General features: G+C 42.4%; 1 protein-coding gene and 1 pseudogene across 1 annotated transcript; both read left to right on the top strand.

Annotated features, from left to right (window-relative positions):
* Positions 1-1,644: 1,644 nt before the first annotated feature.
* LOC142303023 (olfactory receptor 11L1-like) lies at positions 1,645-22,518 on the top strand. The gene is made up of 4 exons (XM_075344123.1): positions 1,645-2,589; positions 2,682-2,746; positions 20,292-20,391; positions 22,513-22,518. The coding sequence occupies exons 1-4, from the start codon at positions 1,645-1,647 to the stop codon at positions 22,516-22,518; spliced, it is 1,116 nt and encodes a 371-aa protein (XP_075200238.1).
* A 127-nt stretch (positions 22,519-22,645) lies between these two features.
* Positions 22,646-23,628, top strand: LOC142303022 (olfactory receptor 11L1-like; annotated as a pseudogene).
* The last annotated feature ends 1,666 nt before the right edge of the window (positions 23,629-25,294 follow it).

Below are 25,294 nucleotides of genomic sequence, written 5' to 3'. Positions count from 1 at the left end.
TATTCATAAAAGGGCTCCTACCCTTACTCAAGATGGCCGCGCGCGCTTCGCATGCCCTGTGCTGCCTTGCATGCGTGCGCGCACTGAGGAGCTCCGATCGGCAGGAAGTGACGTTCCCCTTGTGAACGTCACTTCCGCCGGGAGACCCGGAAGTGACGCGCGCGTGGCAGGCACAGTCACGGCGCATGCGGCAATCAGACGGCGACGGTCTGCAAATAATCATGATGAATATAAATAGATGGGATACATCAGATAGGGTCACACCGCCCCCCGAGGAAGCAACTAAGCGAAACGCGTCGGGTCGTTTCTCCCCCTCTTTACTGGACCCTGGACACGGCTACTGCATAGGAACCTGATATGGGTAAGCTGTTGCTCTAACCCCTGCACAACCCATGGGCTTTTCTCTGTGCCTCTAGACATAATTGGTAGGCCATACAATGTGACTTTTCCCTTTGGGGTGTGCGGTACATTCACCTATGCAGAATACTTGATTAACGCTGTCCGGGCCCTTGGAAGGGTGATCTCTGATTGTTCTTTAACCCTTCACCTTCTTATATTTGATAACCTGTTTTTTTATTAACAGTACCCCTGCTTTGTATGTGGAATTTTGTAATAAATACCTGTTTATCTATATGGGTGTACTAGTTATTAATTTTCCTTCTGGAGATATGCTTGGCCATATAAAACTCAGTTCTCTATATTTATTCATTGCTATTTTGAGTGGCCCTTTATCTTGCATTGATTTTCCATCTGTCACCTTATCTTTTTGATCAAACATGTATAGGTTTACTCTTATCTAAGGGGTTAAAATAAATTCAGACATTTGGCACACTTTTTGTGCAATTTTCCGAAAACCGTAGAGTTTTCATTTTTTGGGATCTATGGCTCAGTGATGGATTATTTTTTGCGTCTTCAGCTGACATTTTTAATGGTACTATTTTTGCGCAAATGCTACATTTTGATCGCGTATAATTATTATGTTATTATTTGACCTTGCTTTAGATCTCTGACAAGTGCTTTATAGTTTACCACGACCGGCTTCACGGTTTTCTCAGGTCTGAATGTACATTACAGAAATTGTTATACTAAAATTAACAAGGTTTCATCGTCGTCGTAGATGAGGATTATTTATGAGAAGAACATTAAAGTATGGAATCCTCGACTTTAAAATATTCTGTAGTAGATTTGTTTAATAAAACTTTTCGGAAGAATAAACAATATTAGTAGTTATCGGCACTAGATTTCTGAAGCTAAAATGTTGATGATTGGATGAATCTGATTTGAAGTCAGGAAGAACTTTTTCTTCTGTTAGGCTTTTAACATTCACCTCATTGAAAGATTTTCCATCCTCTCGATTAACACTGCAGAATATTTATTTAATATGATGGAGCCCTGTATTTTTTTCAACCTTATCCGTTTTTTAAGATTGAAATTGATTAAATTTGTTTTTAAATTCCCTAAGTACATAAACACATTTACGAGAAAGAAAAATAAAAATAACCAAATAAAGTAAAATTTAATGTACTCTTTTTAATCTTTTTTTTCCATTTTAGCTAAATTAATATTTATGATATTTCTACAGGTCAAGTCTTTCACAGCCCAACAATTTGATAACATTACACTGTTTTACTAATATTAACTCATATGGAATATAAAAATTATTTAAAAAATAAAACGAGCTCAGTGACTGTAATATTTCTTTCCGGATTTCAAGACTTCCAAAATGTAAGTATTTACCTATTTCTTATCTTGCTGGTCATCTACTGTGTGACCGTATGTGGAAACCTCCTGATCATTCTGGTGGTGTCCTCCAGCCGATCGCTCCACTCTCCTATGTTCTTCTTCCTCACACAACTCTCCTTCTCAGATATTCTCCTCTCCACCACCATCGTACCCAACATGCTCCACATAATTTTGTATGAGGGAAGTTCTGTGTCTCTTGTCGGATGTTTGGCACAATATTACTTTTTTTCGATCTCAGAGATATTAGAAACCTTCATCTTGATCATGATGTCCTATGACCGGTATCAGGCCATCTGTCATCCTCTACATTACACCTCCGTCATGGACCTCACATTTTGTCTAAAGTCCTTTCTGCTGTCTTGGTTGATAACTTTGTTGGTGATTTTGGTGATCTCTATAACCATGAGTTATTTGTGGTTCTGTGGACCAAACATCATTGACCATTTCTTCTGTGATAGAGACCCGATTCTTGAACTTTCCTGCTCAGACACTTTTATAGTAAAGGCAGAAAGTATGTTCCTTATGGTGCCACTTGCAATCTGCCCATTTACTGTGATTATTGTCTTCTACATCTACATTATCTCCGCCATACTGAAGATCCCATCTACAACGGGGCGGAAGAAGACCTTCTCCACCTGCAGCTCACACCTGGCTGTGGTGGCCTTGCATTATGGATCCACAATTAGCATCTACTTTTTTCCAAACACGGTTAATGTAAAGAAAGTCGTGTCCCTGTTCTACACCGTGGTTACACCATTTCTTAATCCTATTATATATAGTTTAAATAATAGAGATATCACTCAGGCTTTCAAAAACTTCTTTACTAAAATGTCTACTGTATTTCTGGTAAGTTGTCTCTCTTTCTTGAATATGAAGTACAAATAATCTACTTTCTATGTTTTGGAAACTAAAAATATTTTCATTTTCCCATGAGTTAGGGTTTATTTTTAAGTTCAGGAATGGTAAGTGGGAAGATTGGTGAATTGAACAATTTGCATCAAAGGTATATTAAAAATTTCAAATTCCTTATGATTTACTTATGTATGTACTTATTTCAAAATTAAGCTTGAGTTTTAAACATGGGGGTCCTTATTAATGATGGGCGAGTAATATGATGCTCGAGTGTTCGATACTCGTAATGATAAGTGAACACTACCATGCTTGAGTGCTCTTTACTCAAGTTGAGCAGGTCAGACCCTTGGATGGGGTCAACTTGAGTAATGAGTATAATGGAAGTCAATGATTGGGCAGTCTGTCTCTTTCCCCACTTCCTTTTTTTATTTAGATATCAGTGTAGGGACCCACAAACAAGAGGACCCGTGAAGTGGGTTGTGGGCTACCGTATTTTGGCCATAATACCAACCAATACCTTATATATATTTTATATATGTTTTTTGCACATAACATTTTCTACAGGATGAAGCCAGACCCTTATTTATTGGCGTTCCCGTCCCTGTATGGTGCACTTGGATAGTACTGGCACAGCCCACCTGGTCAAATAGTATGGGCGTGACTAATAGGCTGCTAACCAGTTACTGTGCACCTACATGTGTGAACGACACCCTATACAAGCCACTTGTGGGCAATTTTGATCATGCAGCAATCGCCCCCTTCATGAATTTGAAGTGTGTGAGTGATTTGCTTTTCTTGCACCTGTGATGCCTCCACCTCTTTGGATGTTTGGCTGCATCCTTCTCACATACAGACAGCCATAAATAGAGCGTTTCCAGGGGAAGGGAAGGTTTTTTTCTATTTTTGGACACATTACATCGTATTTCTGGGTGTTATGGTGCTGCTCATCCAGGTAGTTTGCATTTTTGTTGATCAGGTTTTAAATGGATTCATCAGTCGATAAGATCTGTATTTCTTTCTGTGATTGATCTACAGGAAGTTACCAGTTTTTACACTTTTTTTTTGTTTAATCCTCGGTGTTTTTTTGTGAATTGATGCCATGATAGCTGACCCAAATTTTTATAGTTTTTGCTCTGGATAGCCCTCTGAATAATTTTACGTTTTGACCCTGGTTTAATCACTCCTGAAATGACCCAAACTACTCTTTTGACTACTTCATTTAGCAATCCATACAAAAATGATCTCTTTATTGAGAGCTGTGTGCAGGTTTGGGTTAATTCTCAGTAACTAAACATTATGGAACTTTATGGACAGGCAAGATATGTCTGGATGCATGCAGGCAGTAACATTAACTGCACTGTCAACAGTTAGTGATACACAAGAATCCTAGCCACTGCTCAGTACTCGATTGTGCAAGAGAGTGCTTGGGTATGGACGGTACTCGGCCAAGTTCCGCGGGTGCTCAGATGTGTTGTTTATGAAACATCGAACAAAAAGCACAGACTTGTTTGAGTGAATAATGGGAGCCGCCATCCCAGTGAGAGACACTTGCCGTCTCTGAATAGGTCACACTGAGGGTAAACAGAATGCTGTGTGTGGGTGGCGAGCCAAACTAGCCAATCATTTAGTTCCATTTTACTCGTTACTCGAGTTGAGCCCATCCGAGCATCTAACCAGCTTGACTCAAATAAAGTGTTCTTGAGCATTGTAGTGTTTCATCATCATTTCGAGTACTGAGCTCCAAACACTGTACTGATCGCCCATCATTAGCAACAGTGGTATGTTTGAGCTGGTGCAAACTGGCTATTATCGTATTTAGATGGCTCTCAGAGGAAGAGTTTGTCTCTGAGTCCTCATTGCTATTTCCGCCTCCTTAAGAATTGCAAAGTATGGATGTTTGCTGCAATGGGGTTTGAAAGCTTTTGAACCATTTAGATTTCTCCATATTTCTACACAGATTTGACTTAACACTACATCAGATTTCCCAAAATTACTAAAAGTAGAACAAGAGATTCAAATCAAATAAATAATTCAAAACCATTAGACTTGGTCATTTTTTTTTATAAGGGAAGTGGTTGAATGTCACATGTCTGTGAGAGGCACAATTATGGAAAATACGTGTAGTAGATATTCGAGTCTGGTATTTTTATTCATCGGGATGAAAATCAGGTGTGAATAGGCAAACTTTTTTATTTAAAAAAAATAAAAAATAGAGATCTATCTAAATCTGATCTTCACAATTAATGTTTGTGGAAGTATATCATAGCAAGAACAAAACGCATTTCTGAGGATCTCAGAAAAACGTGATGATTTTCATTAGTCTTGAAAAGATTACAGTAACCATCTCTAAAGAGTTAGGACTTCATTAATTTACAGACAAGCTGTGTACAAATGGAGGAAGCTAAAGACTCTTAAGCAAGAGCAGGACGTATATTAATCCGTGAGGTCACAAAGGAACTCAAGGTAACCTCTAAGCAACTAAAGGCCTCTCTCGCACTAGATAATGTTCATGTTCAGGAATCTAATATCAAGAAGACACTGAACAAAAAGGGTGTACATGGCAAAATTGCAGGGAGAAAGCCACTGCTTTTCAAAAATAATATTGCTGCCAATCTGCAGTTTGTTAGCAAACACCTATAATCCAGAACACTGTTTTAACAATATTTTGTGGATGAAATAGAGATTTTTGGTTTAAATGAGAAATGCAGTTTTTTAACAAAGAAAAACACTGCATTATGCATAAAAACTCAAACTATCTGTGGTACACATTGGTGGTAGTGTCACGGATTGGGCCCATTTTGCTGCAACGGGGCCAGGACAGCAGCTATCATTGCTGGAACAGTGAAATCCTAATTATACAAAGAAATTCTAAAGGAAAATATCAAGACGTCTCTTCCTGAGCTCAATCACGAGAAAATGTTTTTAATGAAGGAAGGCAATGACCCAAAGCACACAAGGTATACTACAAGAAAATGGTTAAAGTCACAAAATTAAAGTTTTGGAAGGGCCAAGTCAAAGTCCTGCTGAGTAGATTTAAGGAAATTTAGCAAATTCCTCCGTACAAAATCAGTCTGTTATTTTGGTTGTTTTCCGCCATGAACTGCTCTCCTCGGGTCCTTCCACAACATTTCTACTGGACTAAGGTCAGGACTTTGACTTGGCAATTCCAAAACGTTAGCTTTGTTCGTCTTTAACCATTCTTTTATAGAATGACTTGATGCTTTGGGTCGTTGTGTTGCTGTATGACCAGCATTGTCTAGAGATCCATCTGATAGACAGTTCTGATAATTTCATTTAGCATTTGCTAATAAAATTCAGATGTCATTGTCCCATAAACCACCCCCATGTTTCACAGATGAAATGAAGTAGGTGTACTGTAATGCAGTATTTTTCTTTCTTCACACATAATGTTTCACATTGAAAGCAAAAAACGTTATAAAGGATAGTCTCATCCACACATAAAACATTATTCTAATTGCCTCTTAGTGTAGGTGAAGAGCAGGGGACAGGGCTCCTAGACTAGACCTCAGGCTTGGTGACTCTAGCTATCGCTGATCCCATAGTTACCACTGATGGTGAGGATATCTAGGCCGCCTTCCTTACCCTGCTCCTGACCAGCCCTGATCTTATACCCCAACCCGTGGGGAGGGGGCTGAGGCTCAGAGTGATTAAGCCAACAGAAATCAACAAACAGGGAAAACCAAACCTCTATCTTATGGCACACACGCACGCAGAGGTATAAGACAAAAAGAGCTTAGAGGGAAAATAAGAGCAGGGAGGAAACAACAAGAGAATGAGAGAACTCCACAACATAACCGCGCACAAAGTAATACAATCACCAGAAAGACTGGGATATAACAGCACACAGCAAAAGCTATAGTCGGCATGGAAAGACAGGCTATACCAGGGGTCTCAAACTCAGCTGGGTGTATGGGCCGCATATAGAAAAAAAAATGCATTATTTGCAGGACAAAGTGAACATTTTTAATGAATCCATGTTTTTTTTTCTATACATCTTGGATCACTTTTGTAAACATTTTTCGCTTGTTTATTATAACAAACGTGCACTTTTTTTGTTAAGTTTATATACAGAAAAGCATTTTTAATGTAAATAAAAAAAGTCATGCTTTAGGATTTTTTTTTTTTTTTACATTTTATCACCTTCTTGTAATTGTTTTACAATTAGCAGCATCATATAGTAATCTTAGCCAAAATCTTGTAGTAATGTGCCCATCCGTGTGCCCTGTAGTAAGGTGCTCATCCTTGTGGTATTGTGCCCAGTAGTATAGTGCCCATCCTTGTGCCCTGTAGTATTGTGCCCAGTAATATTGTTCCAATCCTTGTAGTATTGTGCTAATCCTTGTAGTATTGTGCTCTGTAGTATTCTGCCAATTCCCGTAGTATTGTGGCCATCCCTGTAGTATTCAGCCTATCCCTGTAGTATTCAGCCCATCCCTGTAGTATTCTGGCCATCCCTGTAGTATTCTGGCCATCCCTGTAGTATTCTGCCCATCCCTGTAGTATTTTGCCCATCCCTGTAGTATTCTGCCCATCCCTGTAGTATTCTGCCCATCCCTGTAGTATTGTGGCCATCCCTGTAGTATTGTGGCCATCCCTGTAGTATTCTGCCCACCCTTGTAGTATTGTGGCAATCCCTGTAATATTCTGCCCATCCTTGTAGTATTGTGGCCATCCCTGTAGTATTGTGGCCATCCTTGTAGTATTCTGCCCATCCCTGTAGTATTGTGGCCATCTCTGTAGTATTGTGGCCATCCCTGTAGTATTCTGTCCATCCCTGTAGTATTCTGCCCATCCCTGTAGTATTCTGCCCATCCCTGTAGTATTGTGGCCATCCCAGTAGTATTCTGCCCACCCTTGTAGTATTGTGGCCATCCCTGTAGTATTCTGCCCATCCCTGTCGTATTGTGGCGATCCCTGTAGTATTCTGCCCACCCTTGTAGTATTTTTGCCATCCCTGTAATATTCTGCCCATCATTGTAGTATTGTGGCCATCCCTGTAGTATTGTGGCCATCCCTGTAGTATTCTGCCCATCCCTGTAGTATTCTGCCCATCCCTGTAGTATTCTGCCCACCCTTGTAGTATTGTGGCCATCCCTGTAGTATTCTGCCCACCCTTGTAGTATTGTGGCCATCCCTGTAGTATTCTGCCCACCCTTGTAGTTTTGTGGCCATCCCTGTAGCATTCTGCCCACCCTTGTAGTATTGTGGCCATCCCTGTAGTATTCTACCCACCCTTGTAGTATTGTGGCCATCCCTGTAGTATTCTGCCCACCCTTGTAGTATTGTGGCCATCCCTGTAGTATTCTGCCCATCCTTTAGTAATACGCAAACAAAAAAAAAATCTCCTCACCTTTCCTCCGTTCCCTGTGTGCCCACGATCAGTACTTGCAGAGTTTTGGATGCAGCATGCTTCAGCTGCGTCCAAAACCCTGCTATGTATGGTAAAAGCACAGTGGGCATGGGATTTCTAAAAATCCCATGCCCACTGTGCGTGTACGGCCCGCAGTGAAAACGGAACTGCGGTGTGGCTTCCAGAGGCCGCAGCATGTGAATTTATGCTGCGGCGTCTGAAGCGTCCTCCCTAGGCAGAGCACAGCGAGGAGACCGCAGCGGCCCGAACCCCTGATCGCAGGCACGGGCAGCTGCGGTCTCCTAAGGAGTAGACTTGCGGCCCCGCCGATCAGGACGCACTGTGTCCAGCACGCAGCGGGTCCTGAACTTGAGCACGTACCTTACCTGCTTGTCGCGGCCCGTGATGATCGCGGCTCTGTGCTGAGGGTTGACGCCGGCAGGAACTTCACTGCATTTGAATCCATTTGCGGTGCAGCACAGAGGAGCTGTGTCTGGACCAATGGCTGCTGCCTGCCAATCAGATGCAAGGAAGTGACGTCGCTGTATGACGTCACCTCCTTGCATCTGATTGGCAGACAGCAGCAGCAACTGGGATAGAACTGACAGCTCCTTGCGCGGCACCGCAGATGGATTCAAATGCAGTAAAGTTCCTGCCGGCGCCGACCCTCAGCATAGAGCTGCGATTTGTCACGGGGTCTGCGGGCCGCATGCGGCCCGCGGGCCGCGTGTTTGAGACCCCTGGGCTATACCATTTTAAAAAGGTGGGAAGAGATTGTGATAGATTTCCCTCAAATGATTCAAGAGATAACCAGCAGGCTAGCAGAAATTACGAACTGTTAGCCCGATCACTACACCGCTGGTCAACATCAAAGAGACATTAACCTTTTTTAATAATTCTTTTTTGGGGAGGAGGTGGGGAGAGTAATTCTTTGGGGAAGATAGTATTTGTTTTACATTTCTTTTTTTTGTGTGTCTATTTTTGAGGAGGGATTTTTTTTTAAAAAAATCACATTACTTTTTATTATTGATTTTTTTAATTTGGGCGATTTTTTTTTTCCCCTTTGTTTATGAATATAAGTGACATAACTGTCTTGAAGCTTTAACTCCAGGAAAAAAAAAGAAGGAACCAGCAGGGGAAGGAGCAAGAAGAGGAGGAAGTGGAGTAGGTTCAGGTGTATGTGGCGGCTTCGGTGGAAAAGAAGGCAGAGGAAAAGGAGGTGGCAGCAAATAATTTATTTATTGAGTTTTCAATGTGCATAAATTGTTGATACATTGCGGCCATGATGACCCTCCCTCTGGAGCTGTGGCCAATGCAACCACTGCATTGTTTAATTCCTCATTCTCCTACACCACCCAAGTCTTCTACCAAAGAGTTTAAGAGCAGCCTGCTGTCATTTACTCATGCCTGTGCTGAAGTTGGGGGTGCAGGTATTACTCTGACCTGATGAGAAGGAGGTGTAGGAAGCAGAGTAGTAGGAGGAAACAACACTGACTGACAAACATCCAGTGATAAGAGGTGATGGTAGGACACATGCTTGAACACCTGGTGCCCCACTATGTTTACCAAGAGTGCAGTTAAAGAGATATACTGTCCTTCCCATGTTTACTGGTCGAAGTATCCATAGTTACCTGGACCTTTCCATTTATCTCTGCTGAGTGTGTACCGCCCTGCGAGGGCTTGGCCGCTCCCTTCCCGGGCCGAGCCGCTCGAGGTCCGGGCTCGGGTTGTCGGTGGCTCGAGCGCCTCCGGACCGGGGACGACGTCGCTCTGTTAAGGGGAGGCAGTGGGGTGGTGGTGTGGGACGAGGTTCGCAGCCGGTGGCCGTATTGTCGTTGGACGGGTCATGACGCCACCCACGGGTCATGGTAACGGGATGCACCACTGCTGCGGCGAGAGTGAAGGGGGCTCCCAGGATCGATGTTGAGGGCGCAGCCTGGATGTTAGCCCCTCCGTGGGTAGGGGCGGTGTGTCCCAGGGCCCGGTGGGACGGGCGATGATGTTGGGGTGCAGGGTGCCGTGCTGCGGTGCGGTGTCATGCCCGGATGGCACTGGTGTACTCACTATTAATTCGCACTCGGAGTCACTGGTAAACCAAAGTTCGGGTATGGTCGGGTCCCACAGCCGGCTGCTTGTGTCCCTTGTGAGGCTGATTGTGGCCCCTTTCCCTTGCACCTTCTGTTTTGACTTTTGGCTCCCCTGCCTGGGCAGTGGTAGCCCGCTACCCGGCGTTTAGCTGCCCGAAGAACCCTCGGTTGCCGCAGGCGCTGGCCCATCAGATGTTTGGCCCTTGGCGGTGGCTCTAACCCGGTATCGGTGGGCTGTTGCCTTCTTTCAGGACTTTGGGTGAGGATGAACCCGTGAGGTCCAGACTGCAATCAGCGAATTTGCCTAAACTAGGTGGCTTCTAAGCTAGGACGGGGTCTGAGTATACGGTTACTGGTGCTCCGATTAGCTGTTGACTCCCCGGTTCAGGTCCAGCGGGCTCCAACCCTGGCCCGGTCCGTACGGTTCCGTGAGTCGCTATACCGGTACTCCAGCAGGCGGCCACCACCGTCTGCCTGCCTGACGTTACGGGAATCCCAGGCTCCAACCAGGGTCCCTGACAGTTTCTCTCCTTCCTCCTCCTGTCACTCTCCACACTTCATTCCTACTAACTACCAACTAACAACTAACCACTTTTTGTATTTCCTGCCTCAGGACAGTAGTCTCCTCGGTGGGCGTGCCTTTCCGTCTGACTCCGCCCACCTGGTGTGTCCTACTGGCCCTGAGGGAGGCATCAGGTCTCCCTCTCGGGTGACGGGTGTGTCCTCACAAGGGATGGGTGTGTGTGTGTGGTGTGGTGGGTGTTGTTACCTGTGACCTCTGGGGTCCAGGGCATCACAAGTGGACAGCAGATTTTTTCTGCCACATGTGTGAGCAGAGAAGGGTTAACACACCTGAAAAAATAGTGGCGACTGGGATCAACGTAGTGTGGTAAAGGCACAGACAACATTTGTTAGAAACTGTCCATCTCCACCAGCCTGAATAGCAGTATTTCAAAGGCAAGTATTTTAGAAAAGGCTGTCATTCAGGGCCAGGGCTTTTGAAAGGCTAATGGAGTATTTCCTCTTTCTATCAAGGGTTTGGGGGATGGAGGCTGCAAACGTCCATGGGACAGCGTGGATATAGTAGGTGATGTTGATGGTGCTGTTGCTGCCGCATCATGTGCTTACAGGGAGGAAGGCGGCCCTGGTGATCATGAATGCATGCAAGATGCAGACACCGCCACTGAAGAGGTCAACACCACAGAAGAATAGGGAACAAGGAGATGCTGGAGGTCTTTCTTGGTTTCTCAGGAAACTACTTCACTGTATCTCGTGCTTGGATGTCAGATGATGCATCAAGCAGGTGTTGCTCAGGTTGAGAAGATTTTTCCCTAACTTCAGGCAATGACAGCATATCTTGCAAACAACCACTTTCTTGTCATCAGCACATTTCCAGAAGAAATGCCATGCCAAGGATTTCTATTGAGCTGGCTTTGCTGGGAGGTTTTTACTGGCATCATGGTTGATAGAAGCTGACTTACTGGCTATGGGCTTTCCACAGGGCTTTTGCCCCATGCTACCTCTTTTGCTATGCTGCTGTTTTGTCTACCTAAACACCTTCTCTTCATTGGAACTCACTCTTATGGCATTCGCTCCAATTGGGGTAAAGCACTGGTGATCTGCAGACTGTGTCCACTAGCCCTCCCGATGACTCACCCTCCTAGACGAAGTGTCGCCTGAACGTGGGCACATAGCATAATAATGAGAAATTTGGCACTACAGCAACATTTTTGTGAAGTATATGGGAGTTCAAAATACTTACTATACCCTTAAATAAAATCTCTGAGTGGTCTAGTTTCCAAAATGGGGTCACTTGTGGGGGCTCTCTGCTGTTTAGGCATCATTGGGGCACTGCAAATGCAACATGGTGCCCACAATTTATGCCAGCTTTTCCAAAATTCAAATAGTGGTCCTTCCATTCCGAGCCTTCCCGTTTATCAAAACAGAGATTTCAGACCACATATGGGCTGTCGCTACACACATAAGAAATTGGATAACAAATTGCAGGATCCTTTTTGGTGTTCCTTCTTGAAAAAGTGAGAAATTTGGTGCAAAAGTAACGTTTGTTTTTTTTAAAAAAAAAAATGAAAATGTTCAATATGACGACCTAAGATTATCAAATTCTGTGAAGTATCTGTGGGTTCAAAATACTCACTATACCACTGGTAAAATCCATGACGGGGATAGATGTAGCGCCCCTGAAGCCATCAGGGAGCTTTAAGGTACTGCATCCCCACAAGGATGCAGGGCCTATCTCCAGGGACCCAGAAGACCAGTTCCGCTAACACCAAAACATTCTAGTTAATCCCTGTTTTCATCCCTAAATTCCCCAAAGACTGGTGACAGACTAGGGTTGGACCCAATGGATGGCCACCTAGGGGTGGAGCTGATCCATTCTACTAGACAACCAGGTGGGAGGGGGCAGACAGTGGAGAGACAGTTAGTCAGTGACAGTGAGAGTGAATGGAAGCACTGACAGGAGTGTGACAGTGACCTCAGGGCCCAGGTGTGTGGTTGCCGGTGGAGTACGGTGGAGTACTCCTGGAAACATGGCACCAACGGGGTACAGAAACCTAGGTCAGGCAAATGCTCCAGGCAGACCTGATAAAATCTGCACAGCTAGGGACCATCAAGGACCTCACTGACCTTGAAGACACCGGGACACCGTAGCAATGGGAAAACCGGGGACCCAGACCAGAGAAACTGACCCCACAGGGTTGACGCTACCGTCATAAAGACTACAGTTGAGAGACTACCAGGAGGGGACCCCAGATGCTCCAAGCCATGGGGACCAACCAACCAGAGACAGGTGCAGGGGAAAAAAGCCACCAGGTCACTACACCGGCACTGGGACTAAGAGGACCAGCGGTTAAGACCAGCCTTCCTTGGGTGACCAGTTTCTAATCTACTGTGAGTAAAGGAACCAGTTACACTGCAACCCCTTGTGTGGCCTACCTTCTTTCTACACCCATCAACATCACCCATCCTCTGGGGCCTGGCCCTGCTTCTGGAGGGACCAACATCCAGGCTGCCTTTATCACCAGACCCAGTAGCGAGAACTGTGGAGCGGCGGCTCCTCTAAATTGCCGCAACCCGCAAGTGACATCACGTTATAAACTTTCATCTAATCTCCCCTGTAAATATATCCCTTGTAAAAAAATTGTCCCCAGAGTCACGGAACCAGGCAACAGCCACCCAGTAACATCTCCTCAGCAGTACACCGCCGGGGACCGAGTACCCCATAGCCCTGGGCGACACATAGATTCCATAATGGGGTCATATGTATAGGAGCTCCACTGTTTAGGCACCTCAAGGGCTCTTCAAATGCGACATGGCATGCCCTAATGATTCCAGCCAATTTTACAGTCAAGTGGCAGTCCTTCCCTTTCGAGCACTGCTATGCACCCAAACAGTTGATTTCCATCACATATGAGTTATCAGAGCACTCAGAATAAATTCCACAACAAATTGTATAGTGCATTTTCTAGTTTTACACTTGTGAAAAAAAGTTTGCTGGTTGAAATAACAATTTTGTGGTAAAAATGTATTTTTTTATTTTCATGGCTCAACGTTATAAAATTCTGTTAAGCGCATTGGGGCTCAAGGTGCTCACCAAACATCTAGATAAATTCCTAAGTGGGTTTAGTTTCCAAAATGGGGTCACTTGTGGGGGGTTTCTTATGTTTAGGTATCTTGGGATCCTACAAATGCAACCTTGTAACCACAATCTTTTACACTGTGTGCAGAATTATTTGGCAAATGAGTATTTTGGCCACATGATACTTTTTATGCATGTTGTCCTACTCCAAGCTGTATAGGCATGAGGGCCAACTACCAATTAAGTAAATCAGGTGATGTGCACCTTTGTAATGAGGAGGGGTGCGGTGTAATGACATCAAAACCCTATATAAGGGGTGCATACTTATTAGGCAACTTCTTTTCCTTTGGCAAAATGGGTCAGAAGAGAGATTTGACGGGCTCTGAAAAGTCCACAATTGTGAGATGTCTTGCAGAGGGATGCAGCAGTCTTGAAATTGCCAAACTTTTGAAGCGTGATCACCGAACAATCAAGTGTTTCATGGTAAATAGTCAACAGGGTCGCACGAAGCGTGCGGGGCAAAAAAGGCACAAAACAACTGCCCATGAATTGAATAAAATACAGCGTGAAGCTGCCAAGATGCCATTTGCCACCAGTTTGGCCATATTTCAGAGCTGCAACGTTACTGGAGTATCAAAAAGCACAAGGTGTGCCACACTCAGGGACATGGCCAAGGTAAGAAAGGCTGAAAACCACCACCTTTGTACAAGAAACATAAGATAAAACTTCAAGACTGGGCCAAGAAATATCTTAAGACTGATTTTTCACAGGTTTTATGGACTGATGAAATGAGAGTGACTGTTGATGGGCAGATGGATGGTCCAGAGGCTGGATCAGTAAAGGGCAGAGAGCTCCACTATGACTCAGACACCAGCAAGGTGGAGGTGGGCACTGGTATGGACTGGGATCATCAAAGATGAACTTGTGGGACCTTTTCGGGTTGAGGATGGAGTGAAGTTCAACTCCCAGACCTACTGCCAGTTTCTGGAAGACAACTTCTTCAAGCAGTGGTACAGAAAGAAGTCAGTATCGTTCAAGAAAAACATAATTTTCATGCAGGACAATGCTCTATCACATGCATCCAACTACACCACATCGTGGCTGGCCAGTAAAGGTCTAAAAGATGAAAAAATAATTTCATTGCCCCCTTGTTTCCCTGATCTGAACCCCTTTGAGAACCTGTGGTCCCTCATAAAATGTGAGATCTACAGGGAGGGAAAACAGTCCACCTCTGGGAGCAGTGTCTGGAGGCTGTGGTGGCTGCTGCACGCAACGTGGATCGTAAACAGATCAAGCAATGACAGAATCTATGGATGGTCGGCTGCTGAGTGTCATCAGAAAGAAAGGTGGCTATATTGGTCACTAATTTTTGGGGTTTTGTTTTTGCATGTCAGAAATGTTTATTTCTATATGTTGTACAGTTATATTGGTTTACCTGGTGACAATAAACAAGTGAGATGGGAATAAATTTGGGTTTTATTAAGTTGCCTAATAATTCTGCACAGTAATAGTTACCTGCACAAACAGAATCCTCCTAAGATAGCCAAATCTAAAAAAAAAAACTCCAACTGCCAAAAATATTAAGCTTTGATATTTATGAGTCTTTTGGGTGATTGATAACATAGTTGTTGATCAATAATAAAAAAATCCTCTAAAATACAACTTGCCTAATAATTCTGCACACGGTGTACAGCCAAATTTTTATTCCAAATTCAAATATTGCTCCTTCCATTCTGAGCCCTGCCTTTTGTCCAAAAAGAAATTTCTGAGTACATGTGGGTTATCACTGCGCTCATAAGAAAGTGAGTAACAAACTGAAGGGTCCACTTATTGGTTTCGCTTCTTAGAAAAGTGAGAGATTTGGAGCTAAAGCAGCATTTTTGTTAAAAAAAAAATGAAAATGTTTAATATAACAGATTAAGGTTATCAAATTCTGTGAAGCACCTGTGGGTTCAAAATGACCACTATACCCCTAGATAAAATCCTTGTGTGGTCTAGTTTTCAAAATAGGGTCACTTGTGGGAGGTTTCTTCTGTTTAGGCACCTTAGGGGCCCTGCAAATGCAACATGGTGCCTACATTCTATTTCAGCTAAAATTGTGTTCCAAAATGTAAACATTGCTCCATATGTGGGGTTTCAGCGCTCAGAAATTAACTGGTCCATTTTGTTGCATTATTTCCAAATTTTCAATTTTTTCACAAGTAAAAGTGAAAATTATTGTGCTAAATTTACCTCTAACATGAAGTCCAATATGACAAGAAAAAAATATCTCAGAATCACTAAGATCTGTTGAAGCGTTCCAGAGTTATTACATAACGTGACAGAGGTCAGATTTCTAAAATTTGGTCTGGTCATTCCCCTATACTGTTTAAGTAGAAAAGAGTGATTTGGTTATTGGTCTTTGACATCCTCTAAGCTGCTGCTAGTTTGATTATGGACTCATTCTTACTCCCTGGTCCCCTTTTTTAATGAAAATCTGTCACCAGGTTTTTGCCACCTGAATTGGGAGCAGCAAATAAAGGAAAAGAGACCCTGGTTCCCGCCATGTGTCATTTACTGGGATGCGTAGTGTAGCTTTTATAAAATCAGTTTAATCAGCAGGAGATTATCATTAGAGGACTACTTGGTGTGCTGTCAGGTAGTCCAGCAGATGTATGAGTTGGTTATAACCATGATCTACTTTCAAATTTCTGCTATATCTCTAGCAAAGAAAACATTAATTGTATCAAAATAACAGCTAGCAGGCCAATAACTGATACAACACTGGAATCAGGGTCTCTGTCTCTACATTATACTTCTCTCAGATGGGGGAGCAAAAACCTGCTGACAGATTTCCCTTTAAATTGAGTTTGGTTACTATCAAGTATACTGCACAAGTTACATTTCACTTGAATGCAGGTTTTGTGGTCCTTGCACCATAAAGTAACTTTGTGTATGGTGACCACTTAAATATATTATGTGCCAGCCCCTATTGCTTTATGCATGCCTATGGGATTTACTATATGTATATTGTCATTGGTGTGGTTGAGTGCTGTGCAGGTCTATATAGTTTCACACCCACTTAGGGCAGCCAATATCTGTGCTGCTTTCCCACAGCGGGATGGACCTGGGGCATGTGCTTGCCAAATAGGGCACCTTTTCTGCTGAGTGGCAGGTCACATGATCGTCATGTGACTGCCTTACCATGACAGGGTGTATTGGGGGCATGAATCTTCTTTAGGAGACGCTCCTTCAGCTATGAAACGCTGCCAGATCACATGATTGTCACGTGATGGGATTTGGGGGCGTGTCATAGGCAGGAAGTAACTGTGTGTTCTAGTTCCTGATCTCTATAACTATGGCGTGAGTTCCAACATGGTTGCAGGCGTGCAATACCACCTGTTGGTGATTGATTGGATTATTGTGGGTGACCTGAAGAGGAGTAGGCTATGGGTAGATATCGCTGACTCAGGTGAGATTTTTGTCTATACTAGACCCCACCATTTAGTACCAGGCTTGTGATTAGCTTACTGGCTATTAGCCCATTGTAGTTTTGAGGTGCAGCTTCTCCCCTCATGATCAAGATTAGGAAAATGCGTCAGAAGGCTCGAGGGTGAGACGCAGGGTCAGTGGTAATGAGGGCTGCTGATCTTGGTACAGCACAGGTTGTAAATTACTGTTTTTTGTCTTCTGCACTGCCTGTAAAAAGCACCAGACTGAGGAACACTTAACTCTTGTCTTGGGATCTGGCAAGCACTACACTAGGTAAACCAAATGTGAAAGTCCAAAAATAGTGTCTGTGTGTGCCACCACTGCCTCTTCCTCCATGCTTCATGGTAGGCAATTTCCTGTCCATGACATAGTTGTAAAGGCCTCCCACTCAGCACCTGTTGGTGCATATTTTCAACCACAATCAGCAACTATTATCCATTTCCTTGTCCCAAGGCAGTATCCAGCTGTCTTTCTCCTTGGCCTTAGAACGCAAGCGTAAGTATGCATCCACCCACAGGCCCAAAAATTAAACGGTCACATTTCCAAACTGCTTGCCCTGGAAATGTTGCCATTTAGACTAGTGCACACTGAGGCTTTCTGCAACTTAATGATCTATTGGTGGTGGCTATGTCTCGGTACTCGGTCCTCAGCTACCACTATTTATTGCAGTGTACCATCCCCGCTGTACACAGAAAGTGTCCCATAACATCAATTGTGCTCTCATCAACGCAGTTACTTGGAAGGTCAACTTAAGCACCAACATATAGACAAGTGCTTGTGGCCAAGGATGCTATATTTCTCTGACAACATACTGTGTGAGCCTGGTGGAGGTCGGGACCATGTCAGAGCCTGGGATGGCACATGTATTTCCAATGCCTAGAACTGCGGACCCTAGTTTTATCAGGGTTTCCCTCCCCTTCTACATCAGTTCCTACACCTCCTTCTCCTCCTCATCCTCCATCTCTAACTTGTGGCCCATATCAGTCCTAAGCCGGAAGGACTGCAGCACTGCCTTGGTGAAGTGGTAACAGGCTCTGCTTTTTTTAGGTGACAAATAGCACACAGCCACAGAGTTGTTGAAAGGTCTACAAGAGCAGACAGCTCTGTGTTCCATTCAACTGATCCTCTAACTAGGCATGGTTATGTGTGATAATGGCTGTAAACTAGTAGTGGCTCTGAAGCTTGGCAAGGTGCCACACGTTCCATTCCTGGCCCGTGTGCTCAACTTAGTGGTTCGACGCTTTATGAAACCCTACCAGGATATACCTGAGCTACTTGTCAATGTACATCGCATGTGCGCTCATTTTTGCAAGTCACCAGCCTGGCAGTGCTGCAGTAGACCTTGCAAGTGCCAGTTCATCGACTTGTTTGTGAACTGTCCAAGCTCTGGAACTCAACATTGCATATTTTGGCAAGTTTTTGTGAGCAGCAGAGGACAGCAGTTGAGTACTAGCTATAACATGCCCGTCGGTACTCCGGTCAGCCTCTGCATATAAGAATTTACAAGTGACCATGGATGTCTGACATCTGTGCTGGTTTCCAAAAGTTTGATTACTCAACTAAGATGGTGAGCAGTGATGACACTATAATCAGCTGATACTTGCAAATCAAATCACAGATGGTTCAAATTTGCAAAGAAATGAGGATTTAAAAAAAAAAAATCTACTCAAATTCAAACCTCTGTAGATTTATCAGCTCTCCGTTATTCAGAAGGATTTGACCCTTTCAGGGCAATTGAATTCCTGGTAGCACTTTCAATTTGCAGAAAAATATTTCTCTACAAGTTTAATTTTTTGGCAAAATTTGGCAAAATTATAGCCCCCAATTCCAAAAGATTTGTTTATTACTAGGTGAAGTCATCAAGGATGTTCAGCAGAATGGAGAATAGGAGAAATGGAAAAAGTTGGAGGCAGAGAAAAAAGGCTATTTATGGAGAATAATTGGAGACATAGATAGTAGGTCAGAGAAACCGCGCATGAGCCAAACATACAATAATGGTGACCAAGAAGACTTACGAGCATCAAACATGTAAGAAATGTGTCTATTTTCTGCATCTTGGAAAACTGGTTGTGATTTAGTTGTTATTGGAGCATTATCTAATACAGATATAATTATGGAGATGTTTGCTTTTAATTGACAATTATTAGAATTCCTTAAACACTAATTATTTAAACCACTCAATATCCCATTAGGGCCATTATTGGATTCCCCATGATGATGCGACTTCGTTCTATCATTGTACGCTCATCTATAAAAGCGATGCCACATAATAACATGACAAGATGCCTGCCATACGACTCACAGAAGATAATATTATATTCATTGGATACATTTCTCTCCTGGAAAACTTTATAAAATCAATCTTTAGATTTTTTAAAAGATAACTTGCATTCAAGATTCTATCATTTTTATTTTCACATTTAGTCATGATCAATAAAGCAGTGGATCCTGATTTCCTATTTTACTTAATTTTCATTGCAGTTTAATTACATGTAATATAAGAAAAAATTCCAGGATTCACACATTTTGGGAGCATGAAATTAGTAATGATCTATTCATCTAGAATCTGATGGGATTTCTTTACTCGAGTAAACCTTTAACTGTAAGCCAATTACATTTACAATATATTTGTTACATATATTATTTTTGCAGAAATCACTGGTCAGACCACATATGGAATATTGTGTGTAAGTTTTACAACTGGGTGCATGGAATGACCAACAATAGATACTTGACTTATTCATTTGTTCTAATTGTTTGTTAGGGTGGATTGTCAATAGTACAAAAGTGGTCTCACACTCAGCTAACCTGTTTGATGAGGTTGGACTGATCTAGAAAGTGCAGGTCCTCTTTCTGTAACATGCAATAGACTTTACTTGTAATAGACTGGAGTCTGGTAGTACAACAAACAGTGGCTCAGTTCCATTTAAAATTGGATTGGGTTGCAAGATGAGGAAAAGATTTTAGGTAAAGTATGGAACTGTGTCTTGCAAACCATAAACTGGAACTCAATAGAATTGCTATGGGCAAATCAACAAAGAATTCACTTGACTTGGTGCTCAAATTGAGGAACATTTCACTGGTGACAAAGACATGGCCTGTACATAGTCTGGTCTCTCCTAGAACATAGTCTGGTCTCGGCTTGTACTTAGTTTGGTCTTTTTTGTAGTTATATAAGGATGAGAAAGCTGGACGATAAAGGAACAAGACAGAAGAAGAATCAAAGTTTTCAAAATGTATTGATGGAGAAGGATGTTATGAATACCATGGTATGTAAGAAGAACTATCAAATCCATTTTGGAACAAATCAAGCCAGACATATCATTCAAAGAAAAGATCACCAAGTGATGACTTGCCTAGTTCGAACACATCATATGAAGAGAGCAATCACTGGAGGAGGACATCATGGTCAGAAAAACAGAAGGATCAAAGTGAAGAGAAAGACCAGCAACCCATTGGCTTGATACTATCAAGAGAACCTGAGGAAAACCTTAGTGGATCTATCTAGGCTGCACAAGATCGACCTTCCTACAGAGCGCTCATCCATCAAGTCACCATGGCTCGAGATCAAGCAGAAGACCATTAAATAAAGGAATAAAAAATTCTAAGAGCTTTAACTTATTTAATTTTTCATCAATATAGTAATATGAGTGCTTGGGTTTTGCAGGATGAATTTTATGTTTTAATGATGTCATCCTTTTTTCATCTAATGTAAAGGAAAGCGGGAAACAAATTCCAAGTTCGGTGAAATCGCAAAAGAAGGCAATTCTGTAATTTGTTTTTATTTATAGCATTTATTTTACCGCAAATGTGAGCAGGTCTTATCATATGCCAGATCTGTGTGATAATGCAGATGCAAAATATGTAAAGTTTTTATTTTATTTCAATAGTAATAAAAAAATTCAGAAACATCTGATGACTGAATAATTCAGCCATCATCTGCCGGCAAAGATGCGAGTGCAGTGTGCGAGCCAGCATCAGAGGCAAATAGACGACATATGACAGACATATCTTGTCATTAAATTCAAAACACTTCCTATAGGATAAATAATCCAGCCGAAAAAATTACTTAAAAAAACCCTATTTTTGTTAGAGCATATTTTATTCTATTTTTTTTTTTATTAACAATTAGATTAAAAATACAATTAATATATAAAACTATGGAGCCTCTAATGCAAAAAACACGCAGAAAAAGGCTACCAGGATTTAAATGAGTTTTCAAATGACTATAATAATATGAGATTTTTGATTAATTAATATCTTGTCATTAGTCTTTAAGGGGTTAAAGCAGATTTTCATTTACCGTATCATAGATTGATATTCTCCACTGTAAAAACAGTGTGACACAATTTTGTTATGAGTCATTGAACAAGTTAAGTGGCTGCTTCTTAGCAAGATATTTTTTCTATTGTATTTATTAAGAAGAAATGCTTAGACAGGGGTATTATATATATTTTTACTCACATATTTGAAGTCAAGATTTTCCTTGAATAATAAAAGAGTTTTCCACTACTAATGTGACCCCCTTTCATTTGGCCTAACTATTCCTAACACTTTCCTAATATTCATCTGCTACGCACCCTGCTCCTGTAAGCTGATCTTTCTGTGGTGCGTATATCCATATCGGAAAAACTGAGCAGGGCACATCACTAATAGGGGCAGGGCCACCTCTTGGTGAGTGATGACTTGCATACCCAGATCTTACTATACTATCCTCTTAGCCTGATTTTCAGTGCTGAGCTTTCTTGTGACAAGCGCTGCAATGTGCAGATCGTGCAATGGGATATACTATCTAATAATCAATACATCACAACACTTTTCACATGAAAGCACTGCATGAAAGCAGGCTGAGAGTAGAGTGAAGTGTGATCTGGGCAAGCAAGCTGTCATTTACAGAGAGGCAGCCTTAGCTGCACCAGTGCCCTGCTCAGATTGTCTAATTCTGACCTCCAGACAGTAAGGATCAAAGCTAATACAACAGCATGAGACTATATGTGCTGCAGAGAGAAGAGCTGACCAGGGCGGGGTAGGTAGCAGAAGCATATTAGGAAAGTGTTAGTTAGGAATAGTTAGGACAAATGAAAATGTGTCACATTAGTAGTGGAAACCTCTTTAATCATTAGAATCTGCCTCATAGAGGTTTTTAAATCAATATTCTAGAATTATTTACATAGTTATATAGTTAAATAGGTTAAAAAAGGACTCTGGTCCATCTAGTTCAACGTCCTTCTCCTATTATATATTTTGTCACTACATAATTTATAACCGACAATTGTTGTTTACTTTGATACTTTCTTATTCAATCTTGTTATCTATGTAACTAATGTAATTCTATCAAACAGTTCATGGTTTTCTATTAATTTATTTTTTTCAAAATTCTTTCATTTCAGTATTAAAGTAAATTAAAAGATAAAGGAAATAAACAATTGTAATATATACTGTATGTTTATATCCTATTTATGTAGGTCAAATTCATCACAGCCCATCAAATTTGATTGAATTAAAAATGTGCAATTAGTTCATATGGAAGATGAATACTATAGGAAAAATATTACAAGCTCGGTGACTATAATATTTCTTTCTGGATTTCAAGAATTTCATAACCTAAGAATATTCCTATTTCTTATCTTGCTCACCATCTACTGTGTGACTGTATGTGGAAACGTCCTGATCATTCTGGTAGTATCCTCCAGCCGATCGCTCCACTCTCCCATGTTCTTCTTACTCACACAACTCTCCTTCTCAGATATTCTCCTCTCCACCACCATCGTACCCAACATGCTTCATATAATTCTATATGAGGGAAGTTCTGTGTCTCTTATTGGATGTTTGACTCAATATTTCTTTTTTTCTGCCTCTGGGATATTAGAAACCTTCATCTTGACGATGATGTCCTATGACCGGTATCAGGCCATCTGTCACCCTTTACATTACACCTCAGTCATTGACCTCACATTTTGTGTACGGTTCTTTTTCCTATCTTGGTTGATCATTTTGGTGGTAATATTCACTCTTTCACTAACCATGAGTTATTTATGGTTCTGTGGACCAAACGTTATTGACCATTTCTTCTGTGATAGGGACCCGATTCTTGAACTTTCCTGCTCAGATACTTTTATAATTGAGGCAGAAAGTATGTTCTTCATGATACCACTAGCAATCTGCCCATTCATTGTAATTATTGTCTCATACATCTACATTATTTCCACCATACTGAAGATTTCATCTACAACGGGCGGAAGAAGACCTTCTCCACCTGCAGCTCTCACCTGGATGTGGTGGCCATGCATTATGGATCTGCAATGAGCATCTACCTGTTTCCTAATTCGGTTATTGTAAAGAAAATTCTGTCACTATTGTATACAGTAGTGACACCATTTATTAATCCTATAATATACAGTCTCAGTAATAAAGATATCACTCAGGCTTATAGAAACATTTTGAGTAAAATGTCTACCACATTTCTAATGGGTTGGCCTCCGACTTTGAGTACAAGGTACTCATAACTTTCAAGAATAAACAATTGTGTTTTCCCGAGGCATTAAGATAGGAATTTAGCCTTCTAGCAATTAGTTTTTTCTTGTCATTTATTACAGTAGAATTTTATTAATTGTTAGTGAGAATCTGGTTTTGTGAACAATTTGTATTAAAGATGTCATAAAAGTGTCATATTTCCTATGGTCCACCAAGTGACCTAGTTTAAATTACACTTTGGTTTTTCACATCGGTCCTTATCCTTTTTTCACCTCATTCCCTACACTTATCCCTACACTTATGGAGCTGGAAGCTTATGGTTAAGGACCAAACCTGTAAATGGCAAAATCAAAACAAAAATGCCCTTTGCCAGGAATTCCAGGAGATCTGCTATGACAAAAGACCTCTGAGGAAATCCTCAATATTGAAAATCACTCCAATATCCACTGGCAAACCCCCTGGATGTTACAGGGGGCTGTCTGATAATAAAACCTAAAGGAGTATCAGACAGTCAGGGTCCACCGTGCAAAGACTCTGCTGCAGACTATGGCAGAGTGCAATACCTCTGTTAAACTCACAGAGGAATATAATTAGTAAATAAGGCAATTCCTTCCTTACTTGGAGGGTGTGTGGAATGGTCTCTGTTAATAATCACAGAGACAAAGGCAGTGAGTGTGAAATGGCACCTACCTAGGTCCGTTCCTCTAGTGGTGCCAGGAGACGGACAGCAGCGTAAGCCGCACAAAGTTCCTACCTGCGTTCGCTCCACTAGTGTGCGAGGACACGAACCACTAGATATGGCACCTGCCTAGGTCCGCTCTTCTAGTGGTGCAAAAGAGACGAACAGTAGCGTAAACCGCACAAAGCTCCTACCTGCGTTCGCTCCACTAGTGTGCAAGGACACGAACCACTAGATATGGCACCTGCCTAGGTCCGCTCTTCTAGTGGTGCAAAAGAGACAGACAGCAGCATAAGCCGCACAAAGCTCCTACCTCTGTTCGCTCCCCTAGTGTGCGAGGATACGAACAACTGCCAGACGCAGTATAAGGAACGTTACCCTAGCGGCAACGTCCACCTACGAGTAGAATCACAAGACCCAGCCGGACCATGTGCCTCAGGCACCTGCCTATGTCCGCTCCCCTAAGAGGTAAGGATATGGACTGCAGTCGAATCTGTAAGGTATAAGAACGCTACCCTGACAGTAGCGCTCACCTAGCATAGACAGAGAGATGCCTAGAAGAACGTGCACAGAGCGTCTACTCTCATGCATGAACCAAGAGGACTGAGCGCCGTGCGGCGTGCGTCAGGGTCTTATATAGACTCTGTGCCTCATCCAAGATGGAGGACACCAGAGCCAATCCGTTGCCAGAACGACAGGAATGACGTCACGCTGGCCTATCACTGAGCAAAGCGTCACAAGCACATGACCAGCGACCAATCGGCATAGAAGGTGTCAGAGACATGTGACCTCGTGTCAGCGATGATGTCACCCGCACATGTGCAATGGCTCCAAGATAGGACTTAGTCTCCAGCGCTTGCACATGTGCAGTAGCAAGAAATCTGGACATAGTCTCCAGTGCTCGCACATGTGCAGTAGCAAGAAATCTGGACATAGACTCCAGTGCCACAGCAACCGTAACAGTACCTCCCCCTCAAGGGCCCCCCTCCCAGCAACGCAGGTAATCGGCAACTAAGTCG

The sequence above is a fragment of the Anomaloglossus baeobatrachus genome, chromosome 4 (assembly GCF_048569485.1).
Source record: "Anomaloglossus baeobatrachus isolate aAnoBae1 chromosome 4, aAnoBae1.hap1, whole genome shotgun sequence".
Taxonomy (NCBI): domain Eukaryota; kingdom Metazoa; phylum Chordata; class Amphibia; order Anura; family Aromobatidae; genus Anomaloglossus; species Anomaloglossus baeobatrachus.
The sequence above is the reverse complement of the archived record's forward strand: the minus strand, read 5'-3'. Positions and strand labels throughout refer to the sequence as shown.

Bases quoted from the DNA above. Each gene is read 5' to 3' on its own strand.
- LOC142303023 (XM_075344123.1), top strand. From the start codon at position 1,645: ATGGAATATAAAAATTATTTAAAAAATAAAACGAGCTCAGTGACTGTA. The intron at 2,590-2,681 runs GTAAGTTGTCTC...CCCATGAGTTAG, and splicing joins AAATGTCTACTGTATTTCTG to GGTTTATTTTTAAGTTCAGG. The intron at 2,747-20,291 runs GTATATTAAAAA...TCTTTTTTGTAG, and splicing joins TTGAACAATTTGCATCAAAG to TTATATAAGGATGAGAAAGC.